The sequence below is a fragment of the Tiliqua scincoides genome, chromosome 4 (genome assembly GCF_035046505.1).
Source record: "Tiliqua scincoides isolate rTilSci1 chromosome 4, rTilSci1.hap2, whole genome shotgun sequence".
Classification (NCBI taxonomy): domain Eukaryota; kingdom Metazoa; phylum Chordata; class Lepidosauria; order Squamata; family Scincidae; genus Tiliqua; species Tiliqua scincoides.
The window spans coordinates 215,260,918-215,278,073 of record NC_089824.1 but is presented as its reverse complement, the minus strand read 5'-3'; the positions used below and the strand labels follow the sequence as shown (position 1 = coordinate 215,278,073).

General features: G+C 45.0%; 1 protein-coding gene across 1 annotated transcript; it reads left to right on the top strand.

Annotated features, from left to right (window-relative positions):
• Positions 1 to 2,117: 2,117 nt before the first annotated feature.
• Positions 2,118 to 15,425, top strand: HRH3 (histamine receptor H3). Its single transcript, XM_066625666.1, has 3 exons — positions 2,118 to 2,364; positions 6,880 to 7,046; positions 14,529 to 15,425. The coding sequence occupies exons 1-3, from the start codon at positions 2,118 to 2,120 to the stop codon at positions 15,423 to 15,425; spliced, it is 1,311 nt and encodes a 436-aa protein (XP_066481763.1).
• Positions 15,426 to 17,156: the final 1,731 nt, after the last annotated feature.

Sequence of the window (17,156 nt, the reverse complement as noted above, 5' to 3'; positions counted from 1 at the left end):
CTGTTGACTCATTATACAGTCTTAGGGGCAATTTGCCTGAGTCTGCCTTAGACAGAATGGGAAAGTTTAGTTCAGTAATGTCTCCACTGACTGACATTCTCTAGAGCAGTGGTTTTCAACCAGTGTGCTGCAGCACATTGGTGTGCCTTGAATGGTCTGCAGGTGTGCTGTGGGATTTTGGGGAGGGTCATTTATTAGTAGGGCCATCGGGGGATGTGAGCTCCCCACCAGCAGCATGGTGTGCCTTTTCAATTGTCAAAAAACTGATGGTGTGCCTTGACTATTTTAGTGCCTTGTCAGTGAGCTGTGAAATGGAAAAGGTTGAAAACCAATGCTCTAGAGCGTCAAATAGGGAGGGTCTTTCTTAGCCGTATCTGAAATGCTGGGAATTGAACCTGGGCCCTTCTGCATGCAAAGCAGGCACTCTATGGCAGAGCTGTGGTGCATTTATGCATGCCTACCCACCTACCTCTCAGTCTCCCTTCAGTATTTGTAAAAATAATGATCATTTATACCTCATGGGGATGCTATAAGGTCAAATATAACCAGCCTTGTAGTGAACTTTAGAGATTAAAAATGCTACCTAAATAGTTACTGGTAGTTGCCATAATGCATAACTGTTGTTCATAAGTCTCTGTGTGTGTGTGTGCGCACACGCATGAGAGAGAGAGAGAGAGAGAGATTCTCTACTGCAGTGGTTCTCACATATTTTGCATCAGGACCCATTTTTTAGAATGAAAATCTGTCAGGGCCCACTGGAAGTGATGTCATAGCCAGAAGTGACATCATCCAGCAGGAACATTTTCAACAATCCTAGGCTGCAGTCCTACCCACACTTACCCAGGAGTAAGTTCCATTTACTATCATGGTTAAAAGAATATACATAGTAGCTTGTTAAAAGTACAGGTCTGTAACATTTTAAAAATAAAATATGGAAATTAATGGGGACCCACCTAAAATTGGCTCATGACCCACAGTTTGAGAAATACTGCTCTACTGAAATAATGTGCCTCTCTATGCTGTACTGAATCCTGTGCTACAGCAGTAGTGTGGATAGAGGGGGGGCAAAGCACTGAGTTTTGCAGGCATCTGAACCTGCCTTGCAAGAGGCAACCCATCCTCCTCCCATAAGGAGCCATTCCTGGTGGCGAGAGCAAAATACCTCCGTTTTACTCTCCCAACTAGGAATGGCTCTGATGGGGAGGGGGAGGGGCCCCTTGCACTGTGCGCTCAGGCACCTGCAAAACCGAGTGCTTTGCACCTCCCTCTAGCTACGCTAAATTCTGTACTGCATAGAGAGGCACGTTATTTCAGTAAAGAACCCCCCCCCCTCTCTCTCTCTCTCTCACACACACACACACACACACACACACACACACACACACACGAGTCTCCTCCTAGCGATTTCCCACCTGGGCACGTTAATTATTAATGCAACCCATGATATTTGTCCCCCAACAAGCAGTGCAGTCTCGTGGGCTGGACTCCCTGCCTGCCCTTCCCACCCGGGAAGTTTGCAGGACCACGACTTGTGAAAGGCAGAAGCAAGAAAGCAGGTGGAAAGAAGGGAGAAGCGCTACAGGTTTGGAAGGCTGGGAGCCAATGACTGCTCAGCTGGGAGCTGTCTGGAGGAGCTTATCCTACCCTGAGGCTCTTCGCCTCCGCCTTTGGCCAGCAAGCTGTCCATTCCCCCCCCCCCCCAAATTTAGAGGCTACGCAAGCACTTTGGAGACGGAGAGAGAACCAGAAGTCCCATCTGGAGCAGAACCGTCCCTTTCTCTCCCCTCCTGCTTCTCCTGACCCTTCTCCGCCTAAGAAAAGGCAGCGATGGGATAGAACAGCCAAGTCTTGCAGAGAGACTCATCTGGGAAAAAGGACCAACCAGGCTAACGGGATCTTTCCCCTACTGCCACAGGCGGATCGCTTAAGGAAACCCACTGCTTTGGGAAAACCCACTGCTTTTGAGAGGGGCAGCTGCTGGGGCTGGTAAGGGAGGTGATCATCGCAGTGCCTGCCGGCTCAAGCTCCATCCTCGGCAGTTGCAGCGTCCCAGGCACTGCCAGAGAGGATGCGGACAGTTCCCTCCGGCGCGAGTCGCTGAACTGCATGGTGCTGAAATGGACAGCTCCTCCGACGCGTGGCCGCTGAACGGCTCCTGGAACCCGGAGAAGCCCTCCTCGGACCAGCTCTCGGGTAGGTTCTCCACCATGTGGACCGTCGCTTTGGCTGTTCTGATGGTCTTGCTGATCGTGGCCACGGTGGTTGGCAATGCCCTGGTGATGCTGGCTTTCGTGGTCGACTCCAGTCTGAGGACCCAGAACAACTACTTCCTCCTGAACCTGGCCATCTCCGATTTCCTAGTAGGTAAAGGACCTTACCTTGGTTTCAACTCTCTTCATCCACCGCTCGTCCTCTGATCCAACTGCGTTAGCGGACCAGGTGTCAGTGGAGAAGATCTTTAGGTCTGTCCCGCAAATTTCTTCTCAGGAGAGGGGAAGGGGGACTTGAGGCAGTCTTTCTATTGCTCCTCTCCTCCCCTGCCTTGGGGAACAATGACCATACTGTCTTAAATTCTGTTTAGAAAACTCAGTATTTTTCTGTTGATGCCTTGCAAAGCCAGAAACAAAATGTCCCCTTGGCTCAAGCATTTGAAATAACAGGGAGTCAAATGCTACAAAAACAGAAGGAGGTGGGTGAGATTTAGAAGTACTGTGGTTATCAAGTTGAGTTGATGCAACTGGACATTTCGTTCCATAGTATAGTTATGATATAGGGAGAAAATGCCACTTTTTGTCCTTTTTAGAACTAATTTATTCCTAGTAGCTTGGATTTTAAGCCAACAGTGACAGTGTTCTCAGAACAAATTCCTAAACAGATTGACTTAAAACTGAATCCCATTTGATGTTTAAAGCATGGGGATGGCAAATTAAGCTTGGAAGACAGTTACTATAGAGCAGTGATTTGCAACCTTTCTCATCTCATGGCACATTGACAAGGCACTAAAACTGCCAAGGTACACCTTCAGTCTTTTGACAATTGACAAAGTGCACCATGCTGCTAGTGGTGGTGGTGGGGGTTTTCCACATTCCTCAATGGCTCTATTAATAAGCTATATTTTTTAAATAAATAAATTAGCCAAACTCCCATGGTACACCTGTGAACCACTCATGGCACACAAGTGTGCCACAGCACACTGGTTGAATATTGCTGCCATAGAGCATGCAGCGTTCGAACCCTACACCCCTTTTGGGCCCCATGCAAAAATCAAGCACTGTCAATGGTTTCCTTTCAGTGTCCTAAACTCCAGCCCCAGATGGCAGAGGAGGTCGTGCTGCTTCTTCTCAGCTAAGCAGCATAAGAGCAGCATATATACAAAACCCTTGGCTCCGGCCAGTTTGGGGGGGGCTTGGGTGCAAGACACAGGTAATTTTGTAAAGGTGGGCATTCTCTAGCCACACACCCCCATACCTACACATGGGCACCCCACTTTATAGACAGAAATTATGCAATTTTCACACATTTGTCAACCACTGTGTGTGATCCATTGGGTGGTAGAAAGATGGGGCAATAATAATAATAATAATAATAATAATAATAATAATAATAATAATAATAATAATAATAATAATAATTTGCATCTACTGGTATGAAACTGTTGGGTGTGTCACTTACTTGATGAATGCTGACTAGGGATGTCACCCTGGCAGCGGTGTAGCTAGAAGGGGTGCAAAACACTAAGGGTGCAATCCTAACCAACTTTCCAGCCCTGGCATAGCTGTGCCAATGTGGCATGTGCTGCATCCTGCAGTGGGGAGGCAGTCAAGGAGGCCTCCTCAAGGTAAGAGCATGTTTGTTACCTTACCTTGCGGCTGAATTGTGGCTAGGTCAGTCCTGGAAAGTTGGTTAGGATTTCGCCCTGAGTTTTGCAGGGAGCCTCACCATGCTGTGCAAGCAGCCTCTTCCCCTTCCCTTCGGAGCCATTCCGGGTAGTGGGAATGGCTACCAGGCTCCCACAACCCGGAATGGCATGGAAGAAGATGGGGAGGGGTCACTTGCACAGCACAGTGAGGCCCCCTATAAAACTTAGTGCTTGCACCCCCTCTAGCTACACTACTGCACCCTGGAATTTACATTGACTATGTATCAGCCCATTATCAGGACTATGAGACTTTTGAAGGTGGAGTTCAAAGCAAAATATTAGTAGAGACTTTTTTAAAAAAAACAGCAGTGTCAACTTTGGGAGGAGTAATCTGGTACAAAACAATGAATGTACTAAATAGCTAGTTGCATTTGCAATGCTAGCGATGAAGGGTAAAATTGTGCAGACATCTATGACAGCCACCCAAATATTGTGACTCACTGGGGGGAGGGTGACTGAGGGCAGACAGAGATGGAATCTGTGCCGTTTTTCTCTTCACTTGGCAAAGAAGAGTGAAATCTTCCTTGCACTGATGGACATTATCCATCTTCCCATGAGGTTTGACTAAGCCTGGATTTCACCGTAAGATCTCTTAACCTGAAACCAATGGAGAGCCTTCCGATGTGACAAGGCAGAGTGCCGCATGGCAAGGATCAGCCTCTTGCTGCAATGCCTCTAAATGTGGATGGATGGTTGTGCCAGGCAGCCTTGGGGAACAGGGATTAAGCAAAGTGGATTTCAGTGCAGATTTCTCCGCTGATGCCAGACTAGATAGATGATGTGCCAAGGTAGATTATTTGCTTACCAAAAGGGTTCAGACTAACCAAATTATTTACAAGCATAATAGATGCTCCAAGATTTTCTCACAGGAAGAATATACTTTAAAAAAGAATCATCACACTTGTACTTGGTTGAACATACTATTAATGAAGGGTAGCTGTAAAAATAGAAAACTAAACTGCGTTTCTCTGCAGTAATCATATTAAATCCATAGCTATGGGCTGTTTTTACATATTCCATTGCCTGCATTCACAGTATGCTGACTCCCTGATAACCGCATATACTTCCAAATTTTTTATTTTTGGGGTTTCTCCAACCAGATATGCTCATTGGTAAATCACATAATATACTTTCCTATTCAAGTATTATGTCTTGATATATATACTAGCAGCCCTTGGAGGTGGATGTCAAAACAAACCATCTTGTGATTGGGTGTGCAATCTAGTGCTTAGCTGGGCTGTTTAAACCCTACTGAAATCAACATAAATCAGGGTGCCATTTCAGTGTTCTGTTTCATAGCACAGAATAAGACAAATAGGCTTAGCAAGTCCAACAGACCACTCTTGGATACCAAAGATGTAGTGTCTTTTAATAACACTTGTGGTGATGGTGTTGTTAAAAAAAATTATTATTTTTATTTAAAACATTTATAACTAAACTCTTTTTTTTTTTTTTTGCAAAAGTTTGAGGCAGTGGTTCCCAAACTGTGGGTCTATGGCCCACCAGTGGGTCCCGACCCCATTTTTGGTGGGTCACAAAACTGACAATTAGACTAGACCATGATTTGACTAGACAATTAGATTAGACCAGTGGTTCTCACACATTTAGCACTTTTTAACAATCCTAGGCTGCAATCCTTCCCACACTTACCCAGGAGTAAGTCCCATTCATTATCATTGTTAGAAGAATACACATAGTAGCTTGTTAAAAGTACAGGTCTGTAAAATTCCCCAAATGAAGTCACATACCATGACAGCATCACATCTAATATATTAAAAATAAAATATTGAAATGAATGGGGACCCATCTGAAAGTGGTTCGGGATGGTCTCAACCCACAGTTTGAGAAAAACTGGATTAGACTATGTGCATCAAGGTTAACCAATCTGCCACTTGGAGGGTGGAGTATTATGACCAAATAATCTTTATAGCCACCAATGCTTGAGTGGTTGGTAAAGTTTTTTTCTTTTAAATTTTTTTTAAGGTGGATCCTGATGCTAAAAAGTTTGGAAACCACTGGTTTAAGGTGTTTTTTAATCACTGTTTAAAGAAAAATCCAACAACAACAACATGCTAAAAGTCAGGGAGGTGTAATGCTTAGGGTGGTAGACTAAGACCGGGGGAGCCCAACAGCCCAATCCTACCTAACTCTCCCTACGCTTATGCAGCCATGCCCGTGGGGCATGCACTGCATCCTATGAAAGATCTCTGCAAACAGGCACCAAATGCAGAGGAGGACACACAGCAGCATGGCCAGGAAATGCAGACACAAAGGGCATATCTAGCTGGCACACTGCCATCCCTCCCCCACCATGCATTGGCTCTCCACAGATCTAATGTCTTCAGTTCTGCCTACTTGACATCCTGACAAAAGATGTCAGGCTGGCAGCCAGCCGTGATCAGTGTGGCTCATTCTACACCAACTTCATTCAAGGGAGGTGAGGTAGGATGTAGAAAACAATATCTGACTTGCTTCCAGGCTAATGCTTCAGTGCACTTGCTGTGCTATGAAACTAGCATATTTGTTATGCTATGAAACGATTAAGTTTTTGATATTTCGAATGCCCCTACAAGTTCATAGCTTTGAGACCCCAGTTCCTTTTCAGCCCCCTGATTCTTTGATCAAGGGGCTCCTTAGTCCCTTGGCCTTCAGATCCTGCTTCTCCATAGGATAATCCCCTTTCTACCTCTGGGCCATAAGTAATGGGTTTTCCTTCAGTGCAAATGACATTAGCTGATGCTGAGGGGGTAGTTCAGTCATAGAATAGACTATCCCCTTCAGCATCTAAGACATCACAGCAATGTATGTTGTAGTTTTAGGCATTTATAGATGACAGGCCCCCAGTCTTCATTGCTTTATGATACAAATATCTGTGGGCTATGCTCGGTTTATGTACTTTTATGCAACCAGGATGCAGCAGAGAAACATTTTAAACTAGAAATCAAGTTCTCTCATTGCAGGTGCCTTTTGTATTCCATTGTACGTACCCTATGTATTAACTGGGAGATGGACTTTTGGGAGAAGCTTTTGCAAGCTCTGGTTGGTAGTTGATTATCTGCTCTGCACCACGTCTGTCTTCAACATTGTGCTGATTAGCTATGACAGATTCCTTTCAGTGACAAGAGCGGTAAGTACTGACTTGCTAAAGAACTGACACACCACTGTGTCTGATGGGCTACTGTGGCTCAGCGATCCACCCTGTTCATCCTGCCCCATTTTCATGCTTGGCTGCACCTGATCTTTAATTATTGGATCTTATAGAATTTTTGATGCAGAGAACTGAATAGTGAGAAGATAAGAATCAGTAGGAATGAAGGGGGGAAGATTGGGACCATGTCATCATAAACTCATCATAAACTCTCTATCAAAATTGCCTTTGGTTTATGAGACTTTAGGACATGCTTAGCTTCAAAATTTACCACATAATCAAAAGGACTAAAGTTACCTTAAAACCTCCAATGACTGGGATCAACAGTATTATGAAGTCTACCCAATTCTGTGCAAGAAACCTCTTTCTTTCTTTCTTAAATAAAATGCCTTAAGTGGTACATAACACATTTCTGTATTAATAGCAGCAGCAAGCCAAAATTAAGACAGAGAAAGTGAGGAAATTATTTTTAATAGTTCACAGGAGTGCTACAGAGATGAATGACAGAAGTTTTAAAGTAGCAAATATATTTGAACTGAATTACTGCGCACCTGTTAAAACTCAATTATCTCACAAGGAGATAAGCAGGTAAAAACAAGTTATTCACCAGTGAAAAATCTATTCTCTGATTAAGTGCCTAGCCATCACTAGATTTTATTCATTTATTTGTATCCTGCCTTTCTCCCAAGCAGCTTCAAGCAGAATTTTAAACCTCAAAACAACTATGTAAGGCATTGAGAGAGAGAGAGAGAGAGAGAGAGAGAGAGAGAGAGAGAGAGAGAGAGAGAGCGCTACCCAATGAGCCTCTTGTCTGAGCAGGCATTCAAACCTGGGTTTCCTACATTGATCCTCAATGCCCTTGACACTTGACAATACCCCATAAGGGCCATTTCAAATTATGCCCAAATAAACCTTCAGCTAACTGCAGCTGTCTGATTCGTGTACCTGCATGTGTTGCCAGATATGTCTTTCATGCATAGTTTAAGGTGTACATTGAAAAAGTTCTTAGATGTACATCTAAGAAATGCCAAGTTCAAACTTATCCTATGGCTTAACTTTACATATTAAAAAGGCTAAGTGATCGTGGTTTTTTATTTTTGAGAATCCTGGGTGGAGACAACTTATAGCCTGATCCTTAAAGATGAAACACGACAGTGGAAAAGAGTTCCGCTGTCATGAATGGCTGAATGGCAGTACACTGTGCATGCCACTGGCAGCTATTTTGAAGACACCACCATAAATGGTGGTGGTGTCAGCAGCCAGCTGCCACTACTGGTTGCCCACAGGGGCACAGGCAAATCAGCGCAGAGCATGGGAGGAATGGGGGGGGGGAGTTTCTTGTATTTAGCAGGGGAAGAGTAGCAGCAGCCCAATCCTATCCATGTGGTATACTGGCTGATCCTGTGGTCAGCCATGACATGCAACTGCAGCAGTCTTTCTGCCAATCTACAGAGTGCTACTGCTAGTGGAAGGCCCAGAAGGCCTTGAGCTGCCAGCAGTGCCACGCAGACTGGCTGCCGATGCAGTTTTGCTGGGAATAGGGACAGATCAAGGCAGGGATCAGACCTGGATGGAGCAGATCTTGGCGGCACTGGCAGCTGCCAAATTCCATACCCTCATCCCAGGCCTGACACCTCCCCTCCCCACTGCAGTATAGATCTATGCCAGCAAAAGAGCTGGCATAGATCTGAATGGATCCATGGGGGACCAGGCAGCTGCTGGAGTAATAAGTAATTAATATAAGGAAACAAATCACTCACTTTAGGAGGTGGTTAGATGCTGCCACAATTTGTTGCAGCTCCTTCTTGTAGTTTTAACCTGTCAGCATAGCATAAAACAATCTTGCTAGTATATCTTTAACCAAATCACTTTCTTAGTTTTTGAATCAATGAAGAAAAAGCTCTTGCAGAGGAAATGAATACAACATACAGCAGGTAGGCCTGTACCTTCAGCAACGTGTAATGGTTGGAAGGGGTCTCGTGCAGTAATCCTTGTTATGCATATAGGGGTTTTTTAAGCATGTCCCTGTTTCATCTGTGGAGGATCCATAGTGGTAAAACCACCTTGATGCAAGACGTATCTATTCTGACTCCTCTAATAGCTGTTATTTAACATTATGCATTTCAGTGCAAGAACTAATGAACTAATTGACAGAGCTACAAAAAGCTAAATAATAACTAGTGTATAGCAGATTCATCATCACGCTATACATCATCACATCATCACACTGTACAAGAACAAAGGCGACAGGGGCGACTGCAACAACTACCATGGCATCTCTTTCCTTAGCGTTGTAGGAAAGCTGTGTGCCCGAGTTGCACTAAAGAGGCTCCAGGTACTTGTAGAGAGCATCTATCCAGAATCGCAGTGTGGATTCCGAGCCAACAGGTCCACCACTGATATGGTATTCTTCCTTAGACAGCTGCAGGAGAAGTGCAGGGAACAACACCAGCCATTCTTTATAACCTTCATAGATCTCATGAAGGCTTTCGACCTGGTCAGCAGGGACGGCCTCTTCAAGATTCTCCCCAAGATCGGATGTCCACCCAGGCTCCTCAGCATCATCAGATCTTTCCACAAGGACATGAAGGGCACTGTTGTCTTTGATGGCTCCACATCAGACCCCTTTGACATCCAAAGTTGAGTGAAGCAGGGCTGTGTTCTTGCGCCAACCTTGTTTGGGATTTTCTTCGCTGTCCTGCTGAACCAGGCCTTTGGAACTGCAACAGAAGGCATCTATCTCCGGACCAGATCAGACGGAAAGCTCTTCAACCTCTCCAGACTCAGAGCAAAGTCCAAAGTCCAGCTGAAATGTCTGCGTGACTTCCTCTTTGCCGACAATGCAGCTGTCACTACCACTCTGCCAAAGATCTCCAGCAGCTCATGGATCGTTTCAGCAAGGCCTGCCAAGATTTTGGACTGACAATCAGCCTGAAGAAAACACAGGTCATGGTTCAGGATGTGGACTCACCTCCCTGCATTACAATCTCTGCACATGAACTGGAGGTTGTCCATGACTTTGTGTACCTTGGCTCAACGATCTCTGACACTCTTTCTCTCGATATCGAGCTAAACAGATGCATCGGTAAAGCAGCTACCATGTTTTCCAGACTCACAAAGAGAGTCTGGTCCAACAAGAAGCTGATGGAACATATCAAGATCCAGGTCTACAGAACTTGCATCCTGAGTACACTTCTGTACTGCAGCGAGTCATGGACTCTTCGCTCACAACAGAAGAGGAAATTGAACGCTTTCCACATGCGCTGTCTCTGACGCATCCTCGGCATCATCTGGCAGGACAAAGTTCCAAACAACACAGTCCTGGAATGAGCTGGAGTCCCTAGCATGTATGCACTGCTGAAACAGAGATGCCTGCGTTGGCTCGGTCATGTCGTGAGAATGGATGATGGCCAGATCCCAAAGGATCTCCTCTATGGAGAACTTGTGCAGGGAAAGCACCCTACAGGTTGACCACAGCTGCGATACAAGGACATTTGCAAGAGGGATCTGAAGGCCTTAGGAATGGACCTCAACAAGGTGGGAAACCCTGGCCTCTGAGCAGCCCACTTGGAGGCAGGCTGTGCAGCATGGCCTCTTCCAGTTTGAAGAGACACTTGGCCAACAGACTGAGGCAAAGAAGGAAGGCCCATAGCCAGGGAGACAGACCAGGGACAGACTGCACTTGCTCCCAGTGTGGAAGGGATTGTCACTCCCGAATTGGCCTTTTCAGCCACACTAGACACTGTGCCAGAACCACCATTCAGAGCGCGATACCATAGTCTTTCAAAACTGAAGGTTACCAACTATAGCAGATTCAGGAGGCTAAAAGCCTTTGTACCTGTGCCTAAAAGCCAATGATATAATTGTTTGCTTTTATGCAAATACATCATGCTGATAATTTATTTTGAGTACAGAACATGGGTCTTCTTAGAGCAGATCTCATTCTGGGATATCAATAATGAAGAATAAACAGGTTTGCTGATACGCACTTGCTTTGCTTTTATAAAGATTTTACTAATCCCCAGTTATGCTGCAATGAAACAGCTACAACCAGTGGCTTCAGTAGGGTTGGTGTCACACAGTGTGGAAGGGAGGGAGCTAAATGGGGCAAGGAGAGGGTGAAGATAGAGGTGGGTGGAACAGGGGCAGGGGGAGTGTGGCAGCAACTGGAAACATCTCTGCAGCCAAGGTCTATTAGGCTTCCTGATGTGGAGCCCAGGCTTATCTGCCAGGTATATCTGAACTCCAGGTGTTTCACTCTCCTCCTTTGATGTAATTCTCCTCCTTTGATGTCACCCCAATGGTGTCAGTGTTGCAATCTGCATCCCCCCCCAAAAAACCCTTAGTGATGCCACTGGCTACAAAACTTGCTCAGAGGCTCATGTAAATGCACATACATATGTACTGAAATATGCACCTTGACCATTGGTTCTGGGTGCACCCATTAATGAAAGAAGAGTGAATCAGACATAGGTGCAAACACATTATTATTTCTGGGGGAGATAAACTTACAGTCAGAGGGAGAAAAAAATAAAGAACAAAAATGCAATCAATTAGACCCCTGGGCAAAGCCACAACTCATGAACACCTTAATATAACTTGGCGTGCTGGGTAACAGAACTCATGGAAAGTGCTGGTTATATTCCTGTGCAGGCTCCAGTATCAGAACTTACTATGGCTTTGGGCAACTTGTAGTCAACAGGCTATAGATCTCCACTTAGAACTGTAACATTAAGGCCCAAATCCTAACCCACTTTGAAGAGCTAGCATAGCTGTTTCAATGGGACGTGTGATGCATCCTGCAGTTGGGTGGCACTCACAGAGGCCTCCTCAAAGTAAGGGAATGTTAGTTCCCTTACTTCAGAGCTGCATTGCCTTTATGTTGGTGCTGGAAAGTGGGTTAGGATTGTGCCCTAATACACAGATTTACACGGTGAAAGCCTAGACCAGTGATTTTCAACCTTTTTCATCTCATGGCACACTGGCAAGGCACTAAAATGGTCAAGGTACACCATCAGCTTTTTGACAATTGACAAGGCACACTGTGCTCACATCCCCTAATGGTCCTATTGATAAATTACCCTCTCCCAAATACCCGCGGCACACTTGGAGACCATTCACGGCACACCAATGTGCCACGGCACAGTGGTTGAAAATGGCTGGCCTAGACACTCAGCAGTCTGCTTTGCTATTTCATGGTCTGTGCAGTTGGGTTAATAAAAAAAGCATTTTGCATTCTGAGGACATAATATAACAATCACCTTGCTGAATTGGGTCAAATCTAGTTCATCACTATCTCCAGCGAAAGCCAGATGGACAGACTGTCCCTGACATACTGACACAAGCATGTCGGAGATGGCCCTCTCCAGTTTCTTCCCCCCAGAATTCCATAATTAGGGCTTACTGCCTCTGAATGAGACTCTCCACTGGTAAGCATGATGGGCAATAGCTGTTAAATTGTTTACAGTGAATTTGTCAAGTCCATCGCCAAGTCTTCTTAGCTAGAGGTGATCACCACAACTGATGGCATCAAAAATGTGTCCAGAAAACCCTCAGCCTTGCAGCTGGGAACTGAGACATACAAAACTGAAACACAAAGAATCTTTTTTCTTGGGACAACCCTGCACACAACCTGGGGTCCCAACTATGCAAACAGTACAGTGACTTTGGGCCCAAACTTATCCAATTTTCCAATGCCAGTGCAGCAATGCCTGTGGGTTGTGCACTACATACTGTGGTGGGGAGGCAATCACAGAGGCCTCCTAAAGGTATGGGAACATTTGTTCCCTTGCCTCAGGGCTGCAATGCAGTTGCACCAGAGCTGGAAAGTTGGATAGGATTGGGCTGTTAGTCCTGCACCAATTTTTGTCAGCTATATAGACCAGAGAATATTAATATCATGATATGCTGATTGCTATGTCTCAGTTTCACTATCCTACCCCTTGGACCTAGACAGATAGGTTTGCTATCCAGCAGGGAAGGTAGATCTGTTGCTAAGTAGAATAATTGTCCCAGTTGGGAAGAAGGACCCTGTATCCACATCCAGTAAGTGGCTGTCTGCAAATGGGGTTTTTCAAACAAAGGACAGAGACTGCCTGCAAAATGAAGCCATACAAGCTGCTGAATTTGCACAGGGGCTTCCAGGGGTTAAATGTGTCCAAAAATACAGAAAATTAAGCAAAAGGGAAGCAGGGTGTTCATTACAAGAATTTTATATGCTCCACTCGCTTTCATCAGGCTCCTGCCAGAGCCAGCAAGCACAGTTCAGCCCACAGCGAGACACCATTAGGAAGGGGTTGTATACCAGTGATAGTGCTGTTGCGGTAGAAGATTCTGGGTTCAATACATGGCATCTCCAAATAGGGTTGGAAAAAACATATCCGAAACCATAGTGAGCCAGTTAGTATAGGCAGCGCTGATCTAGATATGTCTTACAAAAAGTTGCTATAAGTTTAACTTCTAGCCCAGCCATTTTCAATCACTGTGCCGTGGCACACTGGTGTGCCGCGAGTGGTCCACAGGTGTGCCACAGGAATTTGGGGGAAGGTCATTTATTAATAGGGCCAATGGGAGATGTGAATCCCCACTGGCAGCATGGTGTGCCTTGTCAATTGTCAAAAACCTGGTGGAGTGCCTTGAACATTTTAGTGCCTTGCCAGTGTGCCATGAGATGAAAAAGGTTGAAAATCACCGTTCTAGCCAACCAGACTCTACTTCTATGAGTAGAGCCCCAACCCCTGAGCCTTAGGATCTGAATCTCAAGGGAACTGGCAGTCCTAATAATAAGGGATTGGGGAAGTCTGAGAGTATGGTTGGAAGGACTTTACACAGGAGGACCCCATCAATGATGGATTCAGCCTTTTGCTGAATAATGATCATTATCCATAATGATAATGAATAATGAGCAGGAAGTGTGATCTGGAGGTTGAGCCATCACCTTGCCTGAAAAACAAAAGCAGGTTCAACTCAGGTTTCACCCTGGCTGAGAGACCAGAAGTTACTGGCTAGCTATGAAGAAATACGGACTGGCAAGAAATGGATAGTGCATCTTGTGAACCAGCCTGAGGCATGTTTGGTGTCTGCCTGTGGAAGCTTGGAAAGTACAAGAGCTATGCAGCCAGGACAATGATTGCACCATGGAGGGAAACATCTGAAGAAATGGAGGACCCTACGAGTTTCCGTCATAGATTAAAACCTGTAAAAAAAAAACCCATTTGAAAAAAGGGGGGGTTATAGTCAGTCTGCCTATGTAAATTGCTTTGATTCAATGTGACTCAACTCTATAAATCTTCAAGAAAGGCAGTATACAAATACTGTAATAAATCCATACATTTTATCTTTGGATTTTATATCAAAAAAATAAAGATTTTGGATATATAGATTTTTATCCAAAAAATATTGTTTTGGTGGGTGAGCTTTGATCATATATAATGAAAGTACCTCCTTGTTCCCTCTTTGCAGGTTTCATACAGAGCTCAGCAGGGAGACACCAAGCAAGCTGTGTCCAAGATGGTGCTGGTGTGGGTCTTAGCTTTCATGCTATATGGCCCTGCAATTATCAGCTGGGAATACATATCTGGTCGAAGCATCATACCCGATGGGGAATGCTATGCAGAATTTTTCTACAACTGGTATTTTCTCATCACTGCCTCTACAATTGAGTTCTTCACCCCTTTCATCAGTGTGATGTTTTTCAACTTGAGCATTTACCTGAACATTCAGAAACGCACCAAAATTCGCTTGGATGTCCTTCATGAAACCCACAGCCAGAACTGCATGGAGGAGATAGAAATGAACCCAGAAGTCAAACTCTCCCTGAAATGCTGTAAGTGGGAACAGAGAGAGCAGGCAGAAACCCCAGATGTCCCAAAGTGGGATGGTCAAGAAGAAAGTACCAAAGAGAATACAAACCTAAAATACTTGCAGACTTCAAGCACAGACAGCCCAGAGCCTCCAGGCAGCAAACTGAAACCTCCTAGCAAAAGGAGCTATAAACATTCGGTGTCCACTCTGTCTCTAGAGAAACGAATGAAGATGGTCTCCCCTAACATGTCGCAACGTTTTAGGCTCACCAGGGATAAGAAAGTAGCCAAGTCACTAGCTGTTATTGTGGGCATTTTTGGTCTCTGTTGGGCACCATACACACTGCTTATGATTATCCGAGCTGCTTGTCATGGCCACTGCATCCGGGAGTACTGGTATGAGACTTCCTTCTGGCTCCTGTGGGTCAATTCTGCCATCAACCCCATCCTTTATCCACTCTGTCACTGCAGCTTCCGGAGAGCATTTGTTAAACTCTTGTGCCCCAAGAAATTAAAGATTCAGCCTCACAATTCTCCCCAAAAATGCTGGAAGTGAACTGGTCAGATCTATTGAAAGTTAAAGAGAAAGTTAGAAAATGCTCTTGCTGAGTTTGCAAGCTTCTCTTGAGCGGTGTGACAATACAGCTGTCACACAGGGGCTAAGGATGTTACAGAGTTAATTTCTAATTTGAGATTTTGATGCAGGAAGGAATATTTTTCAGGAGGGGTCCTTCAGGTAGGCATTCTGCTTAAATCTGTACTCTCCAAACCCACCCACAAAAGATATCTACTTAGCATAGCTGAAAATCACACTTACTAGAAACAAGGAAGCTAAGCGCTCAATCCTGTCAAACTTTTCAGCGCTGATCCAATCGCAATCCAGCCCTGCAGTAAGGGAAAAAAAATGTTCCCTTACCTTGGGGAGGGCTCCATGATTGTCCCTCCACCAAAGGATGCAGAACATGCCCTACTGGCACAGCTGCATCAGCACTGGGAAGTTGGATAGGATTCGGCCCTAAGTTTATTAGCAGTGACACACCAAGATATCATGCTGAAGTGGTTCCCCCCCCCCCCCAGTCTAGCAATTCTTAGCCAGGGTGGAACCTGGGACAGTGTACATGCAGCATATGTGATCCAGCAGTGGTTCCTATAAAGCCCTCATGATGCCCACTCAGACCTTCCTGGCCCCCGGCAGTCTTGCTAGGGGCCCTGGAGTGGGGGGATTACAGTTAAGCAGCAGGGATCCTGGACCTGGGACTCTGGTATACCTTACCTCATTCCTTACTCTCTACAACATCATTAATAGACACTGCTTGCTTGTCTATTGCAATGGTGAGACAGTAGCCACACAGCCTGTTGGCCTTGGGTTCAGTTTCTACTTAAGTGATACTTTCCTGCAGACTCCCCATTCCTTAGAGATGGGGTTAGGCTTGCAATGTTAATTGTTAATCAACTACAAGTCACTGTGTTTAAAGATATACAAAGTATTGTTGTAATGAATAGCACAAACTACTAATAGAAAATTCTGTGGGCAGCCACAATCCATTTAAGGGTGGAGAAGAAGAAAAAGGATATAATGGCTTGCAAACAAAAGCCATGCCATGATTATTTCTTCATCCATTTATTTTAGGAGTGACTTGCTGTTCCTGCACAATTTTTAGAACAGTATTAGTGAAGGAGTGTTATTTTCATGACAGTTCCAGTGTATCTTAATTTTGCTGTGTACCCAATGTGAATGGCAGAATGCTGAAAAAAATGTGGGTGTGACCCAGCTTGTGACCCTTGTAAATCCCATTTATATCTGCAGGAGATAAGCACACGCTTATGGCTCCCTCCCTTTCAATTAGTAGGATTTAAAAGTGCAAATGCAAAGGATATTGATAGTGAAATAAAAAGCATAAGCGGCACTATTATTTCTTGAAGTGAGCCTAAGGCCGCAATCCTAACCAACTTTCCAGCACTGACATAATGAAACTCCAGAGGAAAGGAAACAAACTTTGCCTTACCTTGAGGAGGCCTCCGTGAGTGACACCCAACTGCAGGACGCAGCACACGCCCCAATGGCACAGCTATGCCGGTGCTGGAAAGGATTGCGCCCTAAGGCTCTCAATGCACAGCCTGCCTATTATATATGTATAGGAAAGTATCAAGAATTTCAGATTGATCACGCATAGTCTTTAGGGAGAAAAAACAAAGTACCCAGACTCATTGTCAGCACTAATAACTGTTTCCCCAGCTTCCAGCTGGTGGTTTGCTCTGACTAGTCTGCTTTGATCAGACACAAGTA